The sequence below is a fragment of the Thamnophis sirtalis genome, unplaced genomic scaffold (genome assembly GCF_051295495.1).
Source record: "Thamnophis sirtalis isolate CommonGarterSnake01/CBP01778 unplaced genomic scaffold, rThaSir2_p1.2 scaffold_5, whole genome shotgun sequence".
NCBI classification, from domain to species: domain Eukaryota; kingdom Metazoa; phylum Chordata; class Lepidosauria; order Squamata; family Natricidae; genus Thamnophis; species Thamnophis sirtalis.
In genome coordinates this window covers 124,404,503-124,429,317 of record NW_028261385.1, presented here as the reverse complement: position 1 = coordinate 124,429,317, position 24,815 = coordinate 124,404,503, and the positions used below count along the sequence as shown (strand labels likewise).

General features: G+C 38.7%; 1 protein-coding gene across 3 annotated transcripts; it reads right to left on the bottom strand.

Moving 5' to 3' along the window:
* Window positions 1-13,570: 13,570 nt before the first annotated feature.
* Window positions 13,571-22,994, bottom strand: LOC148045631 (uncharacterized). 3 transcript variants are annotated; one of them, XM_087716837.1, is made up of 8 exons: window positions 22,799-22,994; window positions 20,733-20,877; window positions 20,572-20,636; window positions 20,274-20,337; window positions 20,121-20,173; window positions 19,886-20,002; window positions 19,217-19,379; window positions 13,571-18,349 (listed from the first exon to the last, which is right to left on the bottom strand). In XM_087716837.1, exons 7-8 carry the CDS (start codon window positions 19,241-19,243, stop codon window positions 17,774-17,776), a joined length of 603 nt encoding a protein of 200 aa, XP_087572963.1. In that variant the 5' UTR covers window positions 19,244-19,379; window positions 19,886-20,002; window positions 20,121-20,173; window positions 20,274-20,337; window positions 20,572-20,636; window positions 20,733-20,877; window positions 22,799-22,994; the 3' UTR covers window positions 13,571-17,773. The 3 variants fall into 3 exon arrangements, with proteins under 3 accessions (XP_087572963.1, XP_087572962.1, XP_087572964.1); XM_087716836.1 differs by having other exon boundaries at window positions 19,886-20,173; XM_087716838.1 differs by lacking the exons at window positions 19,886-20,002; window positions 20,121-20,173; window positions 20,274-20,337; ... (1 more) ...; window positions 20,733-20,877; window positions 22,799-22,994 and adding an exon at window positions 19,565-19,686.
* Window positions 22,995-24,815: the final 1,821 nt, after the last annotated feature.

The following is a 24,815-nucleotide window of genomic DNA, read 5'->3' as shown; positions in this document are numbered from 1 at the left end:
TGCTATTTATTTTCCTGCCCAAATGCTCTACGGAGCTCTTCACTAGTTTCCTAAAGTGCAAAAGGGTGGGAGTAATCCTGACTTTAGGGAAATTATTTTGTGTTGTGAAAAGATTATTAAATTTACCCTAATGTCACTCTCTGTTCCCTTGATTTGTCAGTGGGAATGCATGTAGAACATGCAGATTCTACTTGAAGTTCCAGAGGCAACTAGAGCTCAAATCATTTTGTTAATCTGAAAATCTTTCATGAATTCAATTAATTTTAAATACTCTTGGGCTGTATCCAAATAATAAAATGTGTTCTCACTTGAGGCAAAAGTGACTCAAATTACCCTACTTTGGACAGATTATATGAAAAATCTAGATCTCTGAAGAAGGCCTGGAAAGTTGAAAGGAAGGACAACCAGCGGCAAGATGAATTGATTCAGTTACAAAGGTGGTGATTGTACTGTTGGAATAGCAATAGCAATAGCAATAGCAATAGCAGTTAGACTTATATACCGGTTCATGGGGCTTTCATCCCTCTCTAAGCGGTTTACAGAGTCAGCATATCACCCCCACATTCTGGGTCCTCATTTCACCCACCTCGGAAGGATGGAAGGCTGAGTCAACCTTGAGCCGGTGAGATTAGAACCGCTGAACTGCAGATAAAAGTCAGCTGAAGTGGCCTGCAGTACTGCACCCTAACCACTGCACCACCTCGGCTCTAAAGGACCTGGTTGTCATGGAGAAAATCTATTTATGTGGTCATTAACAGTTGACACTGATTTGATGGCAAGAAGTCAATCAAATATGGGCTTATGGTGTACGCTGAGTAATGCTTTGCTTCACGTTTCCATTAGTTTTCAGTGTATTCCATCCAGACTCATTCTCTCTTTCTGCCTCCAACATGAATTTGATGAGAAAATAGAATGCCTCAATCCCTATTTGAATACAGTTTCCTTAGGAAATAATCCATCTTGTGGTTATGCTTGTATTTATTAATGGGCATTTGTTTATGCACTCATCAAATTTCTATGCTGCCCATCTCTCCTAAATGATCCTGGATTAAGTGACTTTTGTATAAAAGTCACTTAACCGAGTACCTAAGCAAAGTATGCAAGCATAAATGTATGAGTATGTTGGAAAGAACTTTTTGCATCTAAGCTTTCAGAATAAAAGATGTCCCAAATGTTTCCCAGTGAACATAGAGGAACCTTCTTTTCCATAATTGCTGTAAAATGACCTTGTTAATTCTACAGTCAGATTTATCATGTAAAATGATAGCAACAACCAGGTCTAACACTTCAACAGAGTCAAATTTGAAAGGTCCCAGATCAAGTCTCTAGAGAGAAACTAACTCTCAGAACAATATCCATTAAGCCATCCCTATCTACCCTTCCATGTCATGACAACTTGCCCCATGTATAGTATAGTGCAGATGTATGATTCTAGATGGTAAAGCCAATTGTCCGATTAGTAATATTATATAACCCCCAAAGTGCTTTTTCAAGAGGCAACTGGACTTTCTGGTTTTTCTTGGAAGACATTTTTCTTCTCATCCAACAAGCTTGGATGAGAAGTGAAATGTATTCAAAGAAAAACCAGAAAGTCCAGTTGCCTCCTGAAAAATCACCTTTGGGATAACCATGACCTGGATCACTGAGAATCTCCATAGACACCCTAAAGAATTATGGAAAAGAAGACATCTTTATGATCCCTAGGAAGCATTTCTGATTTATTTTACTATGAAAGGTCAGAGACAAAATGCTTATAAACACACAAACATCAGTGGTGGGTTCTGGCAGAGACTACTGCCAGTTCGCACAGGGATGTGCCGCACAGGAGAACCAGTTCGAGGGCATGGCAGACCTTGATCGCTGCCGGTTCCAGCGACCCAGGCCGCCAAGTTCCTACTGGTTCGGCCAAACCTATACAGAAAGAGAATGTTCTTCCCATTAGCTCCCATACAAGTTTAATTTCTTTCCCTCTTATTTTCTATTGAATCCAAGAGTCAAATAATTGGGGGAATCTAAAATACTAAATATTGATGGTCATATATTGAAAATATTGTCATATATTGATATCTGAATGAAAAATATTGATCCTTCTTAACATTTTAGATTCTTGATGAAAGTCCTCCTTGAGGGCATCTGTTTCCCTGTCTATATTAATAAGACTCTTATTTCAATGCACTCCTAAAAATTAATTGGTTCTCATAAAATTCAGATAAAACTGAAAAAAACCTGGCTAAATACACACCACCAGAGGGCTGTATCACTGCAGCATTACACCCTATCTCAAAATGTAATTTAACAAAGTTAGGATGGCAACCTTTGTACCAGAGTCTGCATCATGTTCTCAATTTCAAGAATACCTTTTTAAACACATCACCTATCTTTTGGGATTCACACTCCAGTATTTTAACACAATGATGGCAAAATTAGCTTTCAGTTCTTTGTTCTTCAGTGCTCCAAAATTGGAGGCAGGCAACCACTTTGTTGAATCAGGCTAAAAGGTCATGTAATCTAGTATTTGTATCCACAGTAGCCCAAAACTGCCTCCTTTAAATTTGTTTACCCCTACAGCATTTTTTTTTTAAAAGTTCTGATTGTTATGAAAACCTAGAGTTGCAGCTGATTGGCTCTTCTTATCAAATCATTTTGATGTTTTGTTCTCCAAAGCTTCTTTAAACAATAGATGCATTCATACAATTATATAGAAAGTCCAGGAAAGTTTCAGAAGTGGCCTACATCCATCCTGTATTTTGTCATTGCTTCTTTCGTCTTTTAATCTATTGAAAGAAGGAGCAGTACAGCAGAACAATCTCTTTCCTTACCTGAACAGCAGAATATGCACATTTAAGGCATGGTGACCATGGTGACCATGATTGTCCTTGTGTGCAGAAGTAACCCTTTCTCAATATTCTGTCTGCATTTCCAGGTTCAAAGTCCTTTCATATTTTTCATTGCAGTTTCAATTTATTATCATGCTTAGTCCAACTAACAAGTTGGGGGAAAATAGCTAGCAGGATTTTAAGCCAAACAGTAAAATTGGTGATATTGGGTGGTCTAATTTAGAACCTGTTTATAAAATGGATCCATTTGATAACTAGACAGACATTACTCGGCCACATTCATGTGAGGTAAAACACAAATACTAATTTCCTCACAAGTAAATTTAGCTGCAGTCCCCTCAGGTTGTATTGCTGACATATTCATTCATTTTTCTTGTTCTATGATGAAATAATAGGAACTTTTGGAAAATCAGACACTTCTCTGGATGATAGAGTGATGTGGACAAGGTTCCTATACTTAAGTCCTTTAAAAGCCCTTCCTTGACAAGTAGATTAAATCAGCTACCATTCAACTCTAAACTTTCCTTTTTTGAAAATGAGGTTCTTGACGTGTTATGACAGTGCACTTGAAGGTGAGGACAGTGGAGGCAGTTAAAGAGCAGCAATACAAATAAAAAATTGGGAAGATTGGACGGATGGTTTGATTACATAGCCCACAAATGAAACTAAGGATGGTCAGAACAACTGAGAGGTAGGGAAAGAAATGAAGAAGAGAAAGTAAAGACTGGCAGACAAACTGAAGAGATGCAGGTGCGAGGCCCACTAGTCTTGCTGTACTCATCCCTCCAGATTTTCTTTTGCCCCAAATCCAAAACAATAAAAAAAGTTCTGGATTTCAGTTCTGCAAAACGGCAGCTCACAAAGAACAATTAATCAGAACTGCCTTGATGCAAGGCTTGGGGTTCAAAGCAAAAGTTGTTTATACAATTGTATCACAGCGGCCAGTTGTTTTGCCGGATTTGGCATTGATTACTAGTCGGGCCCCACCCAGGGGCTTAGGATGTCGTAACATATTTTCATAATATGCGTGCAGATCCAAGCAGTGCGGCTTTTTGCATTTGACTGATGGTGATTTTGTCAATTTTTAACTGTTTTAAATGTAATTCCAGTGCTTTTGGAATAGCACCTAGTGTGCCGATTACCACTGGATTTACCATTGCTGGTTTGTGCCATAGTTGTTGAATTTCGATTTTTAAGTCCTGGTATTTTGCTATTTTTTCACATTCCTTTTCGTCGACCCTGCTATCACCTGGTATTGCGATGTCTATGATTGTAACCTTGTTTTTCTCAACCAGCGTGATGTCTGGTGTATTATGCGCCAGTATTTTGTCCGTTTGTATATGGAAATCCCATAAGATCTTGACCATCTGATTTTTGGTGACTTTTTCAGGCTTATGTTCCCACCAGTTTGTTGTTGTTTTAATATTAGAATTTTTGCACAAATTCCACTGGATCATTTGTGCTACTGAATTGTGCCACAATTTATAATCAGTCTATGTGATTTTTTTACAGCAGCTGAGTATGTGATCAACAGTTTCATCAGCTTCTTTGCAAAGTCTGCATTTGGCATCATCAGAGGATTTTTCAATTTCGGCCTTAATGGCATTTGTGCGGATAGCTTGTTCTTGCGCAGCCAGGATTAGTGACTCTGTTTCTTTCTTTAATGTACCTGTTGTTAACGATAACCAAGTTTTTTCACTGTCCACTTTATCTTTTATTTTTTCCAGAAATTGGCCATGCAATGCTTTGTTCTGCCAACTCTCCATTCTTGATTTTATCACATCTTTTCTGTATTCTTGTTTCATCTGTTGGACCTTCAATAGATTTTTGTTCTTTACTTCGATTAATAGATGTTCTTGACTTTCTTTTAAATAATCAGCCAGTGCATGTTTTTCTTCTTCAACTATTTGCTTCACTTGTAATAATCTTCTGCCACCTGATTTTCGGGGCAGATATAGTCTATCAGTACCATGTGGATGTAAACTGTAATGCATTGTCATTAGTTTCCTGTTTTTTTGGTCCAAAATGTCCAAATCAGCTTGTGTCCAGTTAACTATACCAGCTGTGTATCTTATAACTGGTATTGCCCAGGTATTTATGACCTTGATTGTATTTCCACCGTTTAATTTAGATTTCAAAATTTTCCTAACTCTGTTGGTGTACTCTCGCCTGACAATAGTTTTTACTTCTCCATGTTTGATGTTATCCAACTGCAGAATGCCTAAGTATTTGTAGGCTTCATTTTCTTTGCATTTAATTAATTGGCCATTGGGCATTTCAATTCCCTCACATGCAGTGATTTTGCCCCATTTTATGGATACAGTGGCGCATTTTTCCATGCCAAACTGCATTGAAATATCGGTGCTGAATACTCGGACTGTATTTGTCAGTGATTGGATTTCTATTTCTGACTTTCCATAGAGTTTCAAATCATCCATATATAATAAATGAGAATTTTTTTCAGCTTCTTTGGCTGTTTGGTAGCCTAATGTTATTTTTTTTAAGATTACTGATAGTGGGATCATCGCGATGATGAAGAGAAGAGGTGAAAGTGAATCACCCTGGAAAATTCCTCGCTTGATATTCACCATTCTGTAGTTCTCATTCCCTACTGCCAACTCATTTCTCCACTGTTTCATTGCCTTTTCAGTAAAGGATGTAATTTTTTTGCTAATGCCAGTTGTTTCTAAGCATTTTATGATCCAACTATGTGGCAATGAGTCAAATGCCTTTTTGTAATCAATCCAGACCATATTCAAGTTCGTTTTTCTGTTCTTACAATTTTCTAATATCATTTTATCAATTAGGAGCTGAACTTTTGTGCCCCTGCTCTTTCTTTTGTTGCCTTTTTTCTCTACTGGCAAGATGTTATTTGTTTCCAAATAATCCATAATGTTATCTGCAATAATGCCTGTGAGTAATTTAAAGGTTGTTGGCAAGCATGTTATTGGTCTGTAGTTTTCGGTATTTTTAGTTGCATCCTTCTGAATCAAGTATGTTTTTCCAGTTGTCAACCATTCATCAATTTGACCATTTTGTAAAATTTCATTCAGTTGCCTGGCCAATATTGCATATAAACTGGTCAGATATTTGAGCCAGAAACCATGCAATTGGTCATTTCCAGGTGATGTCCAATTCTTTCCTTTTTTTACTCAATTTTTGACCATCTCAATTGTTATTTCTAACACTTGCATTTGCTTGTTGCCAATGCTTTTCTCAAAGTCATGTATCCACTTTGCTTCCTTATTGTAGTCCTTTGCATTTCAATTTAGATTTCAAAATTTTCCCAACTCTGTTGGTGTACTCTCCCCTGGCGATAGTTTTTACTTCTCCATGCTTGATGTTGTTGTTTTTGTTGTTGTTGTTGCTGTTGTTGTTGTTGTTATTTCATTCTGTGTGCACATCTGTTCTCAAGCTAACTCAGAATATTGCTTTTTGGTCTTGAGGGCCTTAAATAACTCTTGATTGCAGTTAAAAAGAGTGAATAAATAAACACACTTTAGACCGGAATAGACAATAGTTTGATTTCTCTGTTATACATCTGGGCATTACTCAAGATAATAAAAAAAGCTGTACTGGGTATTAATTTATAGTTACTCATGCTAGGTCTCTATACATTATATTTACCAGTGACGTGTGGTGAGGTTTATGGCTGGTAAGGCAGTCCACTCCCCCGACAGCCCACTGAATAAAGCACTTTCTTTCACCCACCTGTGCTCGCAGCAGCTTGCCTGAGCTCTGCCGTGAGCACAGGCGGGCGAAAGAAAGTCTCTTTTGCCCACCTGTGCTCGCGGCAGCCCGCCTGAACTCTACCGCGAGCACAGGTGGGTGAAAGAAAGTGCTTTAGTCAGTGGGGTGTCGAGGGAGAGGAGAGAATGCCTGAGCATTGCATTTATTAAAGAAAAAAGAAAAAAGGAAATTTGAAGGAAAAGAGGGAGCATGGGGTGGGGGTGGGGGGCATCAGAAACAGAGAGAGGAGGAAGAGTGAGCGTGACACTGCAGCTTTAAACAGAATGACAGAGTTGAAGCCTCTAAAAAATGTGCCCTCTACTCTGAGGCAGGAGAACTGCGCGCCTCAACTACCTCAGGATTTTTTGGGCTTTTAACCCTCGCTTAACTCTACTCGAGCGCCTAAAAAGTCAGACTAGATGAAGCATGCAGTTGTCCTGCCTCATAGTAGAGGGCGCTTTTTTAGAGGCTTTTTAAAACAGGCAGTCATTCACGGTGTGGCAGCAGCTAGCTAGCCTAACCTCAGCACTCGCCTTTTCACGTTTACATAATTTTTCCTTTTTATGATTGACAGTGGTGAGGCTGTGCCTCCCCTGCCTCCCCTGACTGCACGTCACTGATATTTACTCTACAGATTGCCTTTTCCTGAGTGGAAAAATTTACTATTTTTATCTCTGGTCAAGAACCTGCTATATCTTTTATATTGTTATTTTATTATTTTAATAGTGTTTTTCCTTTGTGTGCAGTTTCATTTTATGTGGAAAACATATAAAAATGTATCAGTTAATTGGTTAAACTTGCTGATGATCACGATTTCACCCACTTGAATTTACTGATGATGTATAAATAAATAAATAAAACTTAAAATAATGCAAGACGTAGGTGAGAGAGGAGGCTTGAAAATGCCAAATTTAAAACTATACTATGAAGCAGTAGTTTTATCAATAATTAGTGACTGGATTAATTCAACAGAGGATAGATTACTGAATATCGAGGGGCACAATTTGAGATACGGTTGGCATGCTTATTTGATATACGATAAGAAGGTGGATAAGACTTTCAAAAGTCATATATTAAGGAATGCTTTATTGCGTGTCTGGAAAAAATACCAATATAAATTAAATGATAAGATACCTATGTGGGCAATTCCCAGACACGCAATAGAGAACATAAGTATAGCACAAAAAAGGATGTAACCACATATAGACAGCTTCTTACTATAGAAAGAGGTGTATTACAGCTAAAACCTTTGAATGTATTAAAAGAGGAAAAGGTAATCCAAACATGGTTTCAGTATGGACAGTTACAGGCCAGATGGAAAAAAGATCAGAAAATTGGTATTACGCAAGATGAGGACAATCTATTAAAACAAATTAGGGATCAAAGCCAAATGCATATAAAAGGTTATATAATGTATTAATAGAAATGGATTCTGAAACAGAATTAGTTAAAGGCTGTATGATAAAGCGGGCACAAAATTTTGAAGAACCAATACTGCTGGATACATGGGAAAAGATATGGGTAAGAAATGTAAAATTCACGCAAGCCCAAAACCTGAGAGAGAACTTCTACAAGATGTTTTATAGATGGCACTTAGATCCTAAAAAATTGGCTTGCATGTATCCAAATTTACAACCTAAATGTTGGAGATGTGATTGTGTTGATGCTACATATTACAATATATGGTGGACTTGCAAAAAGGTTAAAGCATTTTGGATAAAAATATGGTGGATTATGCAAAATATTTTTAAAAAGAGGATAAAGTTTACCCCTCAGTTATTCTTGTTAGGTATAACTACTGATTGTACTGTTATAGAGACTAATTTCATTTTGAACCTAACAACGGCAGCAAGACTGTTGGTGGCACAATACTGGAAGAAGGAAGATTTGCCTACTATTCAAGAATGGACATTAAAAGTAACAAACTTAGCAGAGATGGCTAAAATATCAGCATATCTCAAGGTTCACTCAGACAAGAAATATAAACTGGAGTGGAGAAGATGGACTGATTATATTCAAAATAAATATGGGACTAAGAAACTCCAGATAGTCTATGATTGAAGAAGCAAGGAATGACATAATTTGTTTAGAGTTAGCTTAACAAAAGAGGATTTAAAGTACAAGTGAGGATGATGGTAAAGTTTTTTTAGTTTACTTTAGAATATGATTGTTAAAGATTTATATCCTGTATTTGCTCTGGGAAGTCGGGGGGGGGAGGCTGGGCGGGGAGATGGGTTCGGGGGGAGGGGAGGTAAATATTTGTAAAAGCTTTTTAAATTTTCAATAAGAAAGTAGTAAGGAGTACATACCGTTTTAGGACTAGTTAGCCCCACCCATTTTATGATATCACTTCTGCTCCCCCCTCCCTTGGAGGACTGTGATATCATAACCCCTCACCCTCCTGTCTGGCTCTCAACTCCTTTTACAGGAAGTAGTGCAACATCACTTGGGAGGGGTCACTCCCTAGGAGGACTGTGACATCATAATCCCTCACTCACTTTTACTGCAAGTAGTGATCCTAGCACCCAGAGGTTTGGTACTGTATTAATTATTCACCAGAGAGCTTTCTCATTGGTCTGTAATTGTAGAGGCAGTGATAGGTTGCAGTTGCCTGTGACATTGGTTTTGCCTCAGAATGGCTTCCCATTGGTCGAATCAAAAGAAGTCCATCTACAGCATCTGGGGCTTAATACTAAACAAGCAGAGGCTTTTCTGATTGGTTGGTAGATGGTTTGAGCCATGGGGGATCCCAAAATTAATTTAAAAGCCTGTTCACGCACTGCGAGGTGTAAAGGATTTACCAATGTAAAGTAAGCATACCATGACTCAGTTCCTGAGTCAGAATCCTGTTGTAATGCAAGGAATTTGGGACATCGTCTTGTCTTTGTTCTAGGGTGTGGGGAGGGTTTACGGTGCACCGATGTAAAAATAAAATGCTATTTTGCAAAAGGCCTTTTTGTAAGAGTGCTTTGCTTTTCTGAAATGTTTCAGGGATAGGAGGTAACAGGCTGGAAAACAGGATTCCTGAATGGGATACAGTCAATATATGTAAAAATTAAAAATAAAATGTGATACTTACCTTATCAGGGAGGAAAAAGAGCGTTTCAGGCACTGGGCGATCCCGCCTGCTGCTTAAAATGATCTTTTTCCTCCCCGATTGCAAAAATGGGGCTTGCATTCCTCCTGGACAGATCCATCTCCCAGGCCGGGAGCAGAAGCTGACCGCCCTCTGACTGGGTTGTCTGGAGAAGGGGGATGCCAAGCAGCAAGCCACCTTGCCTTACACCTCTCACATAGTGCCTGCTTCACCTGTCCCTTCTCAGACAGTTCCAGGCAGCCAAGATCACCTGAAAATGCTGTTATTGCACTCACTCTCATGCGGTGCTTATTGCTACTGCTGCTATTGCACCCAGCTACCATATCTCTTTGCTGCATGACAGATCTGGGCAGATTTGGGGGGAAGGGGGGATGGAAGAGGACCAATCTCCTCTGCACAAAGGCTTTTCTCAGGATATTAAATCTCCACTTTGTCTCTGGAAAAAGCTATTGGCATCATTGAGCTCTTGGCTAGTGGAAGAAGCGTTGGATGGAAAGGAAACTTTGGAATGCAGGAGTGCTGGGTCGGGAGTCTTGCTGGAGCCTGGCACCTGTTTTTGCCCCAAGACTAAGGAAGAAGGGTTGCGAAGAGGGTTGTGAACAAGCCTGGTTGTTCAAGGAGGCAGCCTTGCAGGGTCGTTTCCTTTATGTTTCCCTTTTGCTGCTCAGGCGCCACCGCGAGGAGCCATTAATCCAAATGAAAGGGATCCCCAACCCCCAGTCAAGCACAGGAGCAGCCATTCAGCAGCCCCGCATGTCTTTCCCTCCTCGCTGAAGAGAAGAAATGAGCAGACTGGAAACCGAGAGGCCCTACAGTATCCTAGTCACAGAAGGACTCGGGAATATAATAGGCAAACAACCACTTGTTCGTACCAATAAAATCAACTTTGTCATGGACATTACTGGAGGATTCAACACGCTGTGATATTGTAAGTCCGCAGATCGGTGGGTGATTTCTATGTGTCATTACTATAGTATAGTAATTTTTAATACAGTCTTTCTTTCTCTTTAAATTTTGATATTGTGAAGGCTTCAGAGGCAATTTACCTTTCAAAGTGTTCAGAGCTATTTCGGCTATGGCCCCCACCAGGTCATTATTAGCATTACATAAGATGGCCTTTCTCTGTTTTGGTCCAGACTTTACTAAGATTTTTAAAACACTCCAATTTCTGCGCACCCTCTCAGACATCCTGGATGAACTGAGACCCTTTCTATTAAAACTGTTACTTTTTACCCTTCTTTTTTATAGTGTAAACTACCGGCCATTCAGGCAGGAAGAGACCTGTTCTCACCCTAAAGGCTTCTGGAGTAGTGGCTGCCAGATCAACTAAAAGATAGCCATAGGGTTTGCTAGTGGCATCTTGGAATACTTCTAAAAAATATTGTGTTAGAAGGGTACATTTGTCATGACAGCATGACTACTTGCATCTGGTCACCAGGACATCGGAATAACATCCAATAGTTTTCATTTAGAGTTATTGTTCTCATTTTGTTACCTTGAAAAAAGAGATTTTGAAGTATGTGAATAATACTAAGGTTTTTGTGATGGACATACTGTGTAAAAGCTTTCTCTATTTGGTCGCTGTCACCTGCAGTTGCCATGATATCGTCTACCACCATTAAATTGGTTTGACTCGGTGGAAATACGTCAGTATCTTCAAAAGAGTCAGGAAGACCCTCCATAAACTTAATATTAGGAAATTTATTAAGCAATTATTTGAACAGAGGTTGCCAACAGCTATAAAACCATATAATGTTTTGAGGCACTTCAGATAATACATGTTCAGGGTGTTCTAGCATTTGTTTTATAAAATAAGATTTCCCAGAATTGGAAGGTCTACTTATAATACATGAGAAAGGATGTACAAACTGTGCACTGCTTTTCATCATACTTAATAGCCATAATGCAGCATACAATAATCCTCTGTTTTGAGCATCCTTTTATTATAGACAACTTTTAAAGTTTTTCTGAGCATCTATGTTTCCAGAGCCCACTGCTTCTTAATCCTAACAATGCCCGGCTGTTGTACCTTGATCACTTTCTTTTCCTCACACTGTTAGACAATACTCATCAACCAACCCGCCACCACAAACCCAGTAATTGAAGTGTTTGGAGGAATCTTGCTTGTCAGCTGCCCTAAATAATCACCTAATGCTGGGGACCATGCTGTCCCTCTGGTAATAAAAATGACAGAATCAGTATCTTGATAGAGGCATCTATCCTCCAAATGATCCAATAAACTGTATAATTCTAGCCATGCATAAGCGGTTGTAAAATTGGCGATGAACACATTTATACACGTTGACTTAGTAAGATGATTTTTAGCTGCTTTTCACGTTACAACCACAAATTTGTCATCCACAAATTTGCAGGCGGACACATCGTAATAGGGCACAAAAAGATACTTAAATAATTCACCAGGATCTGTCACCACAGACGTAGTCAGCTGATTGGTTGCCTGGCCAAATTTACCCCACAATGAGTTTAAAAATAATTTAGCAATGTGCCTTTTAGCAGGATTGACTTCAATATGTTCCTGGCGTAAGTGGACTGCCTCTTTCTTTTCATAATCATGAACATAGTGCTCTTTATCTTCTTCTGTTTTGCACCAATAGGGGTATCCACTACATGTTAATATAGCCTGAAAACAAGGTCTTTGTTTCCTTTCAAATCGCCAAATTTCATAGATCTCTGCAATTCTGTAGCGACATTCAATTCTACAGTGCACCACGTGCCAGTTAGGGCTCTTTCTTCATCATTGTGGAGGCACTCCATGACTTATTGTTTTTGTGTACAGGTTGCACACAGTCTAAACATTAATTTTCAGATGTGTACAGATGATGTGTACTACATACAGATGATGTCTACTACATACCCTACACTCTTCAGGTATTCTTCTCTTGTCTTGGTGCGTGAATACAACAAGCCATAGGTCGAATCAAGCAGTCTCTTGAAGTCATGGGCATTGTAGCATATAGGGCATCCATGAAAAAAAACAACCATAAAATTCAAATGCAGTCAGGACACCATTTATGATGGCAAATCCATCCAAAAAGTAAATACCTACTTGCTTTTCACTGCCTTGCATAGCATGTTGGATGTTGATCTTCTCAGCATGTGCTATATACAGCAGCCATTGTATACAGCAAGCAGAATAGTTTTTCTTGCTCTTCTAGTAATTGCGCTAGTGCAATGGTGGGATATGACCGGGTCGCCCCGGTACAACCGTACCAGTGCCTGCTGGGAGCACCAGATACTGTTCCAGTATGGTGCTCCAGAGGTCCCACCTGCACCGAACGTACGGCGCCTGCACAATGCTCCACCAAGCAGCTGGAGTGTTGCAGAACGTTGCGGAACGTTGCCGAACATTGTCAAACATTGTGGAGTATCGCAGGAGGTAAGTACGCATGTGCGTGCTGCGTGCATGCATGTGGTGGATGCCCGGCCCTGGTGCACCATACTGGTTGCAACAGGATCCGGAACCCACCACTGCACTAGTGCTATGGTGTCCTTCTTCAAAAACATGAACCAGTACTGTGCCATGCAAACAGACGGTAATGTTACATACTGGAAAGGATCAATGCAACGAATTTCAATCTCTTCAAGAATCTCACCCCCCCCCCTTCCCTGTGAAAAACTCCCTTCCTGTCATTTGCATAACTTGCTCCCTAAACCTATTACAGGCCTCTCTCAATATCTTGACATCTTGCTTGCAATAGGAAGCAAGGTCCTTTTTGAGGTTAAATGCTGTACCTTCATTAGCAGCATGCCATTTCTCAAATTCCTCTCTCTCACTGGGCATCATGGTTTCAGTACTATAATACTTGACATCCAGCAACAGGTCCACATAGTTTTGATCCTCTGCAGTATTGAACAAATGAAGAAAATACCCCCTGGAGCCTTGAAAGCCCATTGCTTTAGGCAATTTATTCACTTTCATGGATAAAAAACAAAAGGCTTTCAATAAAATGTATATGAAAGATAGGGTTATGCATAACAGTTTACCCCCCTGAGTTAACAATTGCATCTTCACCTTTTCATGAATCAGCTGCCTGAGGATTAGATATCCATCATAACTCTTGGAGTTGTGAGTAATGAATGTAGATTCTCTAAACTTAGGCTGTACAAACATTTTCACAAATTCCTCCAGACACTTATCACCATACCATTCTCATTTCCTAACATCACCATCATCCAACATGTCCATGGCATAGACATAGTTTGGTATGTGTGTCCCTGTTTCTTGACTCCATTCAAAATCATATACAATGTACCTGAAGCTGACATTTGGCTTAAAAATCCTTTTCAGAAAACAAAAATGGCCTGACAGGCTATCTACTTTGGTATCACACTGTCTGCACTTCAACTTCTTACATTCAACATGTGGTGGAGACACATACATACCACACCTGGAACAAAATACATTATCCTCACAAATAATTTTTCCTTCTGCCAACAACCGTTTGTGTCTTTCAAGACACACCTTAGAGTGATAAACGAACTTGCACTTAGGATCTTTCATCCTCCCCGCAACCACTTTGTGGCATTCTGAACCCGAACAGGCTCGACAAAAATATTGACAATCATGTCTAAATTTATGGTGATATGCTGTGTGACACAGTTTGCAGAAGTAACGTACGCCCATGAAACCTTTGATGTTTTTTACCCCATAGTAATGATGGTCATGTAACAACATAAACAACACTTTTTCTTGCAACCCTCCAGTTACAAAACACCTCCACCCCTTTTCATGATAAAACACGATCTTTACATAATACCGAAGTAGTCCTCAAATACGTATATCTGTGAGAAATCAATTCTGTGGGCTGTAGATATCCCGAGTATGTTATGAAGGTCTGTGGCTTTGGTAATAATTTCTTGTTTAGTAGACACCCCGTTATCTAACAATAACAGCAGGCTGCCTGCAAAACACAGAAATAGACCCTCCACATTGAATTCAACCAGGTGTTGCCTTTTCTTCTCCAAAATCTTACTGAATAGAACTGTTCCTAACTTCCTAACCCCTCCCCCTCGTGGTTTTTAATAATCATGAGTGTCAATTCTAAAGAATTCCTCCATAAGATCTCCACATTGCTTTGTAATAAATTCTCTACATAAGTAAGGAACTGATCAGCATTTAACTTCTTGAGAGGCCTAACACTAAAGAGCGGTCTGCCTAATTCCTCAGCATTCAGCCGCAATTGTACAAAATCGTTTGGTAATATCTCTCCCTGGAAATTTGGTTCAAAAGATTCTGTACCTCATTATGAATAACATCTACAGCCTGTGTGAATGATCAAACATGCTCCATGTTTACACATCTATACCATTCATAGTACTCTATTGCTCTGTAATGCTGCAGGGTCCTCTGCCATGCTGGAACTCTCTCAGGTAGTATACAGTAGTGTACTTAGTGAGTCGGAATCTTCCAAAGGGTCCCATTCTTCCAATTGTTCCAAATTTCATAATATTCCGACTCTTCTTTATCTTTTAATTTCAGTATTAATTTGTCCATCTCTGCACAATCCAAAGTTTTTTTTTATCTCTAATTCGTCCGAGGGGGTATTATTTTGTTTCCAGCATTGGGCAAATGCTATTCTAGCTGTAGTTAGCAGATGTGTTAATATGTACTTAATTTTCTTTGTATATTTCCCTTTGATTATTCCCAGTAGAAAGATTTCAGGTTTGTATTTTATCTGTTCTCCTGTAATTTCTTGCACCCATTTCCAAATTTTTGACCAATATTTTTGTGTTTCCAGGCAGGTCCACCAAATGTGATAATAGGTCCCTTGTACTTTTTTACACTTCCAACAGGTCAGCTTCATGTTTGGGTACATTTTAGCCAATCTTGTTGGTGATAAATGCCAACGATAAAACATTTTGTATATATTTCCTTTAAGTGCTGCTGATCATGTTAGTTTATAATTTGTGTTCCAAATTCTTTCCCAATCCACTAGATCTATGTTGTAACCAAAGTTTTTGGCCCACACTATCATGCAACCTTTAACTTTTTCTTCTTCTAATGTTACTTCTAATAAATATTTGTAAATTTTCGTTATGAATTTATTTTCTGGGCCAATTAAAATTTTATCTATTTGTTGTAATTCTGGGTATATTCCATATTCTTTTACGTCTTTTTTGTATCTCGATTGTAGTTGGAGATATGGCCACCAATCTATATTTATATTTTGCTCCTTTAATTCTGGATTTGTTTTCAAATTCCCTTGGCTGTCTAAAATTTCACTATATCTAACCATTTTCGATAGATCTAGTGTGTGGGATGTGTCATGGCTTCCATAGTGGAAAGCCATGTTGGTATTTTCATGTAATGTTTTTCTCTAATTTTATTCCAGACCTGTATCAGTGTATCTCTAATATAGTGTCTGTGGAAGCATTTTTGTTTCTTTTTAACCTCTTCCATAGGAAAAAATGCCATCCCATTTGCAAATCGTGGCCCTCTAATGTTAGTATTCTTTTATTTTTTAAATTTATCCAATTTCTGATCCATGTTAGTGCTGCTGCTTTGTAATAAAGCTCCCAGTCCAGGAGTCCCATACCACCTCTGCTTCTGTCATCCTGTAGCGCTTTCAACTTTATCCTGGCTTTCTTCCCTTGCCATATAAATTTTAATATCTTATTCAATTCGGTGGGAAAAAAAATTCCTAATTTTATGGGGATTGTTTGAAATAGGTATAATAGTCTGGGTAGTACATTCATTTTTATCACTGCTATTTTCCCTAATAATGTTAGTTGTAGTTTCCCCATAGTTCTAGATATTTTTTTATTTCTTGCACTAATTTTGTATAATTATTTTCTTTTATAGTTGAGCACTTTGCAGTTAGCCATATTCCAAGATATTTAACTTTCTTTGTCACTTGCAGTCTTATTATTCTTTCTAATTCTTTATTTTGTTTTTCCTTCAAATTTTTAGTTATCATTTTAGTCTTTTTTCTATTAATCTTTAACCCTGCTACATCTCCATATTTTCCTAATTCTCGCATTAAGCTATTTTCTGTTTCTAGTGGGTCTTCTATAATGAATACCAAATCGTCTGCAAAGCCCTGGATTTTATACTCCTCTTTTTTAATTGGTGTGGGTTGGAATAAAAAGCAAATTGTTTTTTTTCTGGTTTCATTTTTCTCCAAATATCTATCAAGTTTAATTCCTTCATCATCTCAAAACAGGCTGTTGGTAATACTTTTTTTATTTTTAGTTTTTTTGTAATTTATGTAATCTTTTTTACTGTCTACTATGGCATTATAATCTCCTATTATGCAGATATTCCTCACTCCAATTTCTTTAATTTTTTCATGTAATTTTTTATAAAAGTCCTTCTGATTTTCATTTGGGGCGTATATTGCTACCAGTAGTATTGATTTTTGATTTATCCATATCTCTATCATTAATATTCTTCCCTTTGCGTCTAAATAAATTAAATTTGTCTTTATCCCATCTTTAACATATATCGCTATCCCTTTTCTCTTTTCTTCTGCTGATGCTGCATATAATTTTCCTAACTTAGGACATTCTAGGTATTTTATATCTTGTTTTTTAATGTCTGTTTCCTGTAAGCATATTATATCTGCCTTTTGTTTTGTTAATTTTGCCCTTTCTTTTTGTTGGCGAATTTAAACCGTTAATATTTACTGACAATAATTGAATTTCTTCTTCCATCCTCCTAATTCTCTACCTGTCTTTGTTTTTTATTAACTCTAGTTTCTTTTTTGGCTCCTTGTTTTTGGTCTCACTTCCTTCTCTCTCTGTTGTTCTCCCTCCTCCCTACTACCTTCTCCCTGTTCTTCCCTTATTCTCTGTTGTCGTTCTTCCTGGCTTCTATATTCCATCTCCTCTTTACTACTCTGCTCCTCTTCCGGGCCTACTAGTTGCTCATATAAATCCTGTGCCTTCTCCAGATTGTCAACTCTAATCCTTTTCTCCTGCCAGGTTACCAACATTCCTTCTGGTACCAACCACCTAAATAATATATGTCGTTTAATCAGTTGTGTCTCCTTTGCTCCCTCACTGTTCACGGGATTTGTTTCAAGGTTTTGTATCTCTTTCCCTTTGTACATCATTGGCTCATCTCTTGTTATTTTATAAATTATATCTCTTACTTTTTTCCTCGTGAATCTGATGTGTACTTCTCTGGGCAATCAGCATAATTGGTGCTTATCCTGTATATATTGTCCAACTCATTTAGAATCTCATGTCTGTCTCTTTTTAACATCTCTGCTATTAATCCCAACATTATCATTGATAGATCTTCCTGTTTTGTCTCTATTACATTCTGGAATCGAAGGTAAAATGCTGCACAGTCCATTTCCAGGTGGATGAGAGAGTCTTCTAAGTTTTTGCTTGATGTTTTCATCTGTTGTTCAACTAAGTCTAGTTTCTTCTCTGTTTGTTCTGTTCTTTTTTCTACCGCTTTTATTGACTGTTCATTTTTTTCCAGTGTTTGTTGTATAATTTCCATTTTGTCATCTAATTTCTGTATGTCGTTTTTAACTTCATTTTTCATTTCACTCATCCCTATTTTCATTTCATTCATATCCGTTTTCATTTCATTGTGGTTTTTAGCTACTGCCTCTTGAAGCTTTATCACAGTTTCTTGGATAGTTAGCAGTGCTGTCTGCATATTTTCGATATTCGATCCAGAATTTGGTTTTTCCATTTCTACAAACAAGTTCTAAATAAATGAAAAAAAAAACAAAAACAATGAAGAGTTGTCACCGTTCAATGAATAAAAATATCCAAATTATTGTACATTTTAATTAATCTTGTATGTCATGAGATTCATAGTTCATAATTTAATGAGTTTATATGCCGCCCAATCCCAGAGGACTCTGGGTGACTTACAAATATGAAATAAAATAAAATTACAAATAGGGGAGAGAAACAAAAACAATTTAAAAAACACAACATACATTTGGCTTAGCTGGGGGTTGGACCTGATTTATAGATCAGCAACCCCAGGCCTGTCGGAACAGCCAGGTTTTGGTGGCTTTTTGGAAGGCCGCAAGCGTGGGAAGGGTCTGGATCTCTGTTGGTAGCTCATTCCACAGAGCCGGAGCAGCTACAGAAAAGGCTCTCCCCCGAGTGGTTGCCAGCCGGCATTGTCCGGTCGACGGCACCCAGAGGAGGCCTAGCCTGTGGGACGTTGGGAGGTATGTAGCAGGAGGCGGTCTCTCAGATATCCAGGTCCAAGGCCATGTAGGGCTTTAAAGGTAATCACCAGCACTTTTTAGCGTGTCTGGAGACCAATAGGGAGCCAGTGCAGTCCAGATGTGGATGGCTGGGGCTCAACTTTCTGTCCTTGTATATCCCATGCACTACATGATTGGACCTGCTGCGTTTCATTAATCTGCCGAATGTTTTGTGATCCTGTAGGACTTGGTACTTCTGCAGGGACCTGTTCTCTGCTTCTATCTGCAGGCACATGAATAATTAGCGATTAGTATTCTTACTTATTATAGTACAAATAATATATTGACTGCCACCTGGAAATTCAAACTAACCCGGTTTTCTAAAACCTGTATGTAATAACAGTTCATACCTTGCATTTCATTTTCTTCAGATCCATGTGTTGTATCTATCTGCTGCTCCATTTCTGGCAGCTGTTCCTCCACAAGGCGCTTGTGATGTGCTTGCTTGTGGGTTCCCACCATCTTGAACAACTTGTAAAGCACTGTTCCTTGGAAATTTGTCATGCCACCTTTCTGAAATGAATGTACAGCTATGAGGCACCGGGTTCTCACCTTTATTACAATAAATAATACTGACTATGGCATGAAGCCTGAGGGACATCCTTACAAGTTATTGTTTGGTGATGGACCTTTATTGCATACCCTAACTCCTTACATCTTTCATCCAATAGTTATGTCTGCAAAATAAAGTACCGTACCTTCTAATTCACTTTCTTGTGTTCCTCGTACTGTGGCTTCCCCCTGACCCCTGTTATATGCAGTCCATTGAAAGTCCATGGGTATTGTAAAAGCAGCAAACATTTCATCATCATTACCCCAATCTGAAAGAAACACCAAATCATATAGGTATCCTTCTTGCTACAGAGTAGATAAGAGAAAGCCCTAACATATTAAAGACCTATAGTTTGAATCCTGAGGCCACCCCCAACCCTTATACATTAATTTTGATGATAGACCAGCCCTCCCTAACAGACAATGTTATTTATACAATGGTAGAGTTTGCAAATTAAATAACATACCTTCTAATACCCTCTTTGTAGGCACCAAGGGGTTTGCATTGCCTTCCTTGATATATATGCACCATTGTGATTATGTGGGCATTGTAAATGTGGCAAACATATCATCTTTCTCACACTCTGAAAGAAAAAATGAATCAGACCGGCAACTGTATTGCCACACAAAAGACCAACCCGTCCCTCTAATATTTGCTTGGTTAAAGGAAAACAATATCTTCACATGCTTTAGCACACTGACTGGGTGGAAGTGGCCAAGTCGATGTCACTGAATTCTTTGCCCCAATGAATGATCTACAAAAAGAAGATATAAAAAAGGAAATTTATTATTTTGTGCACTTACTACTTAAATAAGATTAAAATAAGTACACAAAACAATAAAAGAGCTACTTACAGAAGGAAGATGACTGTCCTTGCCAGTCTTCAATATCACCGACCACCTTGCTCCAATGAATGGCCTGTACAAAGAAGAGACCCACAAATGAACTCTTCAATTGCATGCACTGCATTAGCATGAAACAAGCACACAGAAAAGGAAGATGACTGTCCCTTTGTGTGTCTTCAACATCACCGACTGACCACCTTGCTCCAATGAATGGCTTGCACAAAGAGACAGAAAGGAATACTTTAATTGCATGCACGACTACATTAAGGATGAAACCAGCACACAAAGCAATAAAACAGATATTTACAGAGGAAAGATGACTGTCCTTGCCGGTCTTCTACATCACTGACCACTCTTGCTCCAATGAATGGCCTGCACAAAGAGACACAGAAAGGAAAACTTTTAATTCCATGCACTAACACCTTACATAATAATAACACAATGAAAGAGATACACTCAAGTACTTACTTGTGTTATTGGTTGAAGATATTTCCAGATTGTTCTTCGGCTTCCAGACTCCTCAGTTGCACTTTTCTTGGTTTTTACTCATGGATCATCAGCCATGTGATGGTGTGCTCTGAGCCATTTTTCATTGCAGGAATTGGGTCCCATCCTTCAACAGGCATGCCAACAATGCTTATCATCATCATTTTCATTTCATTTCATTTCATTTCATTTTCACTTTATTTGTATGCCGCCCTTTTCCCTGGGGGGACTCAGGGCGGCTCACAGTTCAAAAAGGGGGGGGAAGGACAAACAATTTACAACATGGAGACACTACATCATTTAAGAACACAACAGTCATACAATTTGAGTGGGGTTAGAATCGTTAACCCCAGGCCAGACGGGACAGCCAGATTTTAAGGGCGGCGCGGAAGGACTGGAGGGTGGTGAGAGTCCGAATCTCCATGGGGAGTTCGTTCCAGAGGGTCGGAGCAGCCACCGAGAAGGCTCTCCTCCGGGTAGTTGCCAGCCTACACTGGCTGGCTGATGGAATTCGGAGGAGGCCTAATCTATGCGATCTTATCGGTCTAGTGGAGGTAATTGGCAGTAGGCGGTCTCTCAAGTACAATCATCAGATTACTTATGTTTAGAACAATTAGGCGGGTTCCTTGCTCTGAACATATGAGGTTCATTTTTCTCCTCTGCTGAACTAACAGCAATTGTGCTGACAGTATATCTAGCTTTTTTGATACTGTTAGGAATTTAGGCTCTTTGAATATGTTTTCCCAAAAAATCTCTGTCGTCATTCAAATCAATTTTGTAATTAAAAATTTCACCAAATTGAATCAATGCTGCCTCTGCTTCTGCCTATGGAATGACTACATCTTCAATGTTCCAGTAATCCAGCTCCAAATATGTGATAAAGGGTAATTTGTTTGTTTCTGGCAATTGGCTACCTGTTTTCAGATGGTCGCAATCCATCAGCGTTTTATTCAAATTGGTGATTATGCTTGCCAAAAGGTTTTTCTGAGGCAACAAATCATTGATTTGGAACTAATTTTATGTTTTTGAAGGCTTCTGAAGCTAGCATTGTGTCAACCATTTTTTCATGTGGGCCTTTCAAATGCTTTAATTGATCGGAATGTCAATTTTTCGACCTTGATATCTGTGTTTTTCCCTTGCAGGGAATTTGATAGAACAGAAATCACATTTACAATATCAATCATGAGGGCCAAATCAGTCAACAAAATTTAAATTTTCAAAATGGGTAGCCATTTCTGGGAATTTTTCATTGTCCAAAAAAACCTGATGTAGCACTGGATAAGTACACCACACAGCTATGGTTGACCTTAAACTACAGGCAGTCCATCTTAGTCCCAAAACTCTGCCAATCTTCACAATTTCAATACCCAGTTGTTTAGAGATTTAGAAAACATCATTCTGGCTCTTGCAGGCTTTCTGGAAAGTGGTGTGTACCTCATCAAGGAATATCTTGATGTGGTTAACTTGTTTGATTTATTTTATCGCATCATCCAGCATAAGTTGGAAGCGGTGGTTTAAGCAGTGCCAGATTATGATGTTTGGGAAGTCTTGAGCTATTCTGGTGCTGACTCCAGATTTTCTCCCAAGCATAACATTGGCACCATCAGAGCAGAAAACTATTAAATTCTTCTGCAGATATTTGGTGGTAAACCCAACTTTACATAAGGTTCCCATTGCTGCAGAATGCAAGCCTGCTCCCACATCTACTCCAACTGTAGTTAGCAAATTTACCTGTCCTTCAAAGTCTGAGAATGGTTTGCATCTTTATGCCAGATTGTAAACAGTAAACAATATTTTGCTAGTACAGGATAAATGTTTGTCAGCTGACTTATCTATGGTTTTTATTAAAGCATCCTGCTCCCATTGTTTACTGTTCTCTCTACAAATAAGGTGTGCTTTTGATTGAAAATGTTCCTTCAATTTTTTTCTCACAGAGGACTGCTGATTCTCCTTAGTTATCCCTGAAGCCTCAACCTGGAAATTTTTCTACTTTCTAGAAACATGAATACTTTTCTCTAATGAGAACACAGGTTTCGCACAGTACTCACACAACCTAACTTTTTGTCGGATACTGCCAGTCCATCATACTTCTTGAAGTTTCTGTATTGCTTGCAAACTCCAGCAGTCAGGAAGTTTTGGAACTTCAGTGGAGGAGTTGGACTAGCTGCTTTCTCCGACCTCAAGTGGTGGAAGTGGTGGTGTTGGTGGTGCTGGTGACTGTTGTGAATCAGCTGGTTGCTCCTTTCTTGGTTTTTTTTTGGGGGGGGGGGTTGGAGAAGAAAGCAGCCATACTCAGTTGCCTCTTCATCCTGTTAAATAATACTAACTGCAAAAGAAATAAAACAATATTGGACTCGATTGTGGTTGTAAGCTGAGGACTACACTACAGGTAACAGAAGGGACCTCTGTTTTCACCCAACAATGTACAGTCTTTTCAGGAAGAATGTCCCTCAACAAACAGGAAAGATATAGTCTTTTATCTAAAAGGTTAGATCAAGAATGAATGTCATAGGTAGATTCACAGAGCAATACAGATTTCTTTTCTGAAATTTATTCCTCAGTTCAAAAATCAGGAATATATGAATTAGGTCGGTACAAGTAGTATTCAAGAGTTAGTGGTGACATGGTCAGAAGCAGTGGTAAAGCAAGATATGGATTTAAAACCAGAAATATTTTGTTGGGTATTTCAAAGGGAATACAATACATATTTAATTTTACACATGTTAACAGCTGCTGGAATTGTGTTTGCACAACAGTGGAAAAACAAAGATATGAAAATGAATAAATATTGGAATGTTCAGGAATGAATAAATTGATAATTAAATAAAAAAGGCTTAAAATACTTTTTCATCTGGGATTTGTTTTATCAATGGCTAATTAACAGAAACAGAAATTAGAAATCTAAAAGTATGAAAGAAAACACCAATTATGTAAGGAAAGGTTACTAAAATGTATAAGCAAATATTATTAGTACTTGATCATAATTAATGGGTAGATAACTGCGGGACATTTCACACAGACGTACACATACCCAAACTATGACAGCGCCAGGAAAACACCAAAAGAATAACAGTTTTCCCCTAAAAGACTGGAGATGAAACCAGTTTTTCCCCTAACCCTAAGGACAGGAAAGCCACTGGAATAAAAACCATCAAGGCATTGTGGGAAATTATAAAGGACATAAAAACCCTCAAGCTGCAGGAGCTCACAAAGCAGCACAAAACATATGAAAACTGCCATGGAGTCACATAAAAGCTGCAAGAAGCAACCACCTCACTTTTACCTCAACAACCAGGTATCACACAGAAATAAACACAAAATATTGCAAAGCTGCCTTGCATCAACCTGGCCTGCCCATAGAAAAACAGCCACTTTGAGGCACATCACTTTGAGGCACATTATGTGCCTCAAAGTGGCTGCTTTTCTATGGGCAGACCAGGTTCATGCAAGGGAGCTTTGCGAGATTTTGTGTTTATTTCTGTAGTGAATTCACTACAGAAACACACAAAATCTCAAAAACCAACCTGCACACTTAAAAGCAACATATTGCATCACAAATAAAACATTTGCAAAAAGCAATAACATTTCTTGTAATAAACATATTTTATAAACAATAAATAAAAATTCCCTAAAAACCATTAAAACATATTCTATTAACAATAATTAAAAATACCATCTCTTCCTTAAAAACCATTTTAAAAAGATATTCTATAAATAATAAATAAAATATCCTTTAAAAAACATTAAAATCATAAAGAAAAATAACCGAGTCACTTACCAGCAGTGAGAATCAGCAGCTCTCCAATGCGATCAATGCAGGCAGCAGGCAGGCAACCAGGCAGCAGGTAAGCTGGAGTGGAGGGACACAGGGACAACCCAGTCAGCTAGGCCTGCCTGGCAGGCTGAGCCAGCCAGGCGAGGCTGGGGACTGTGTGGGAGGTGGCAAGAAAGGCCTCAACTGAGCACCAGGCGATCCTACGATCTAGGCAAGCTCAGGGATCCTCTAGAACGAAAACCACAAGGGATCCCTGGACTCGCCCAGAGCGCAGAGCCGCAGCAGACCGC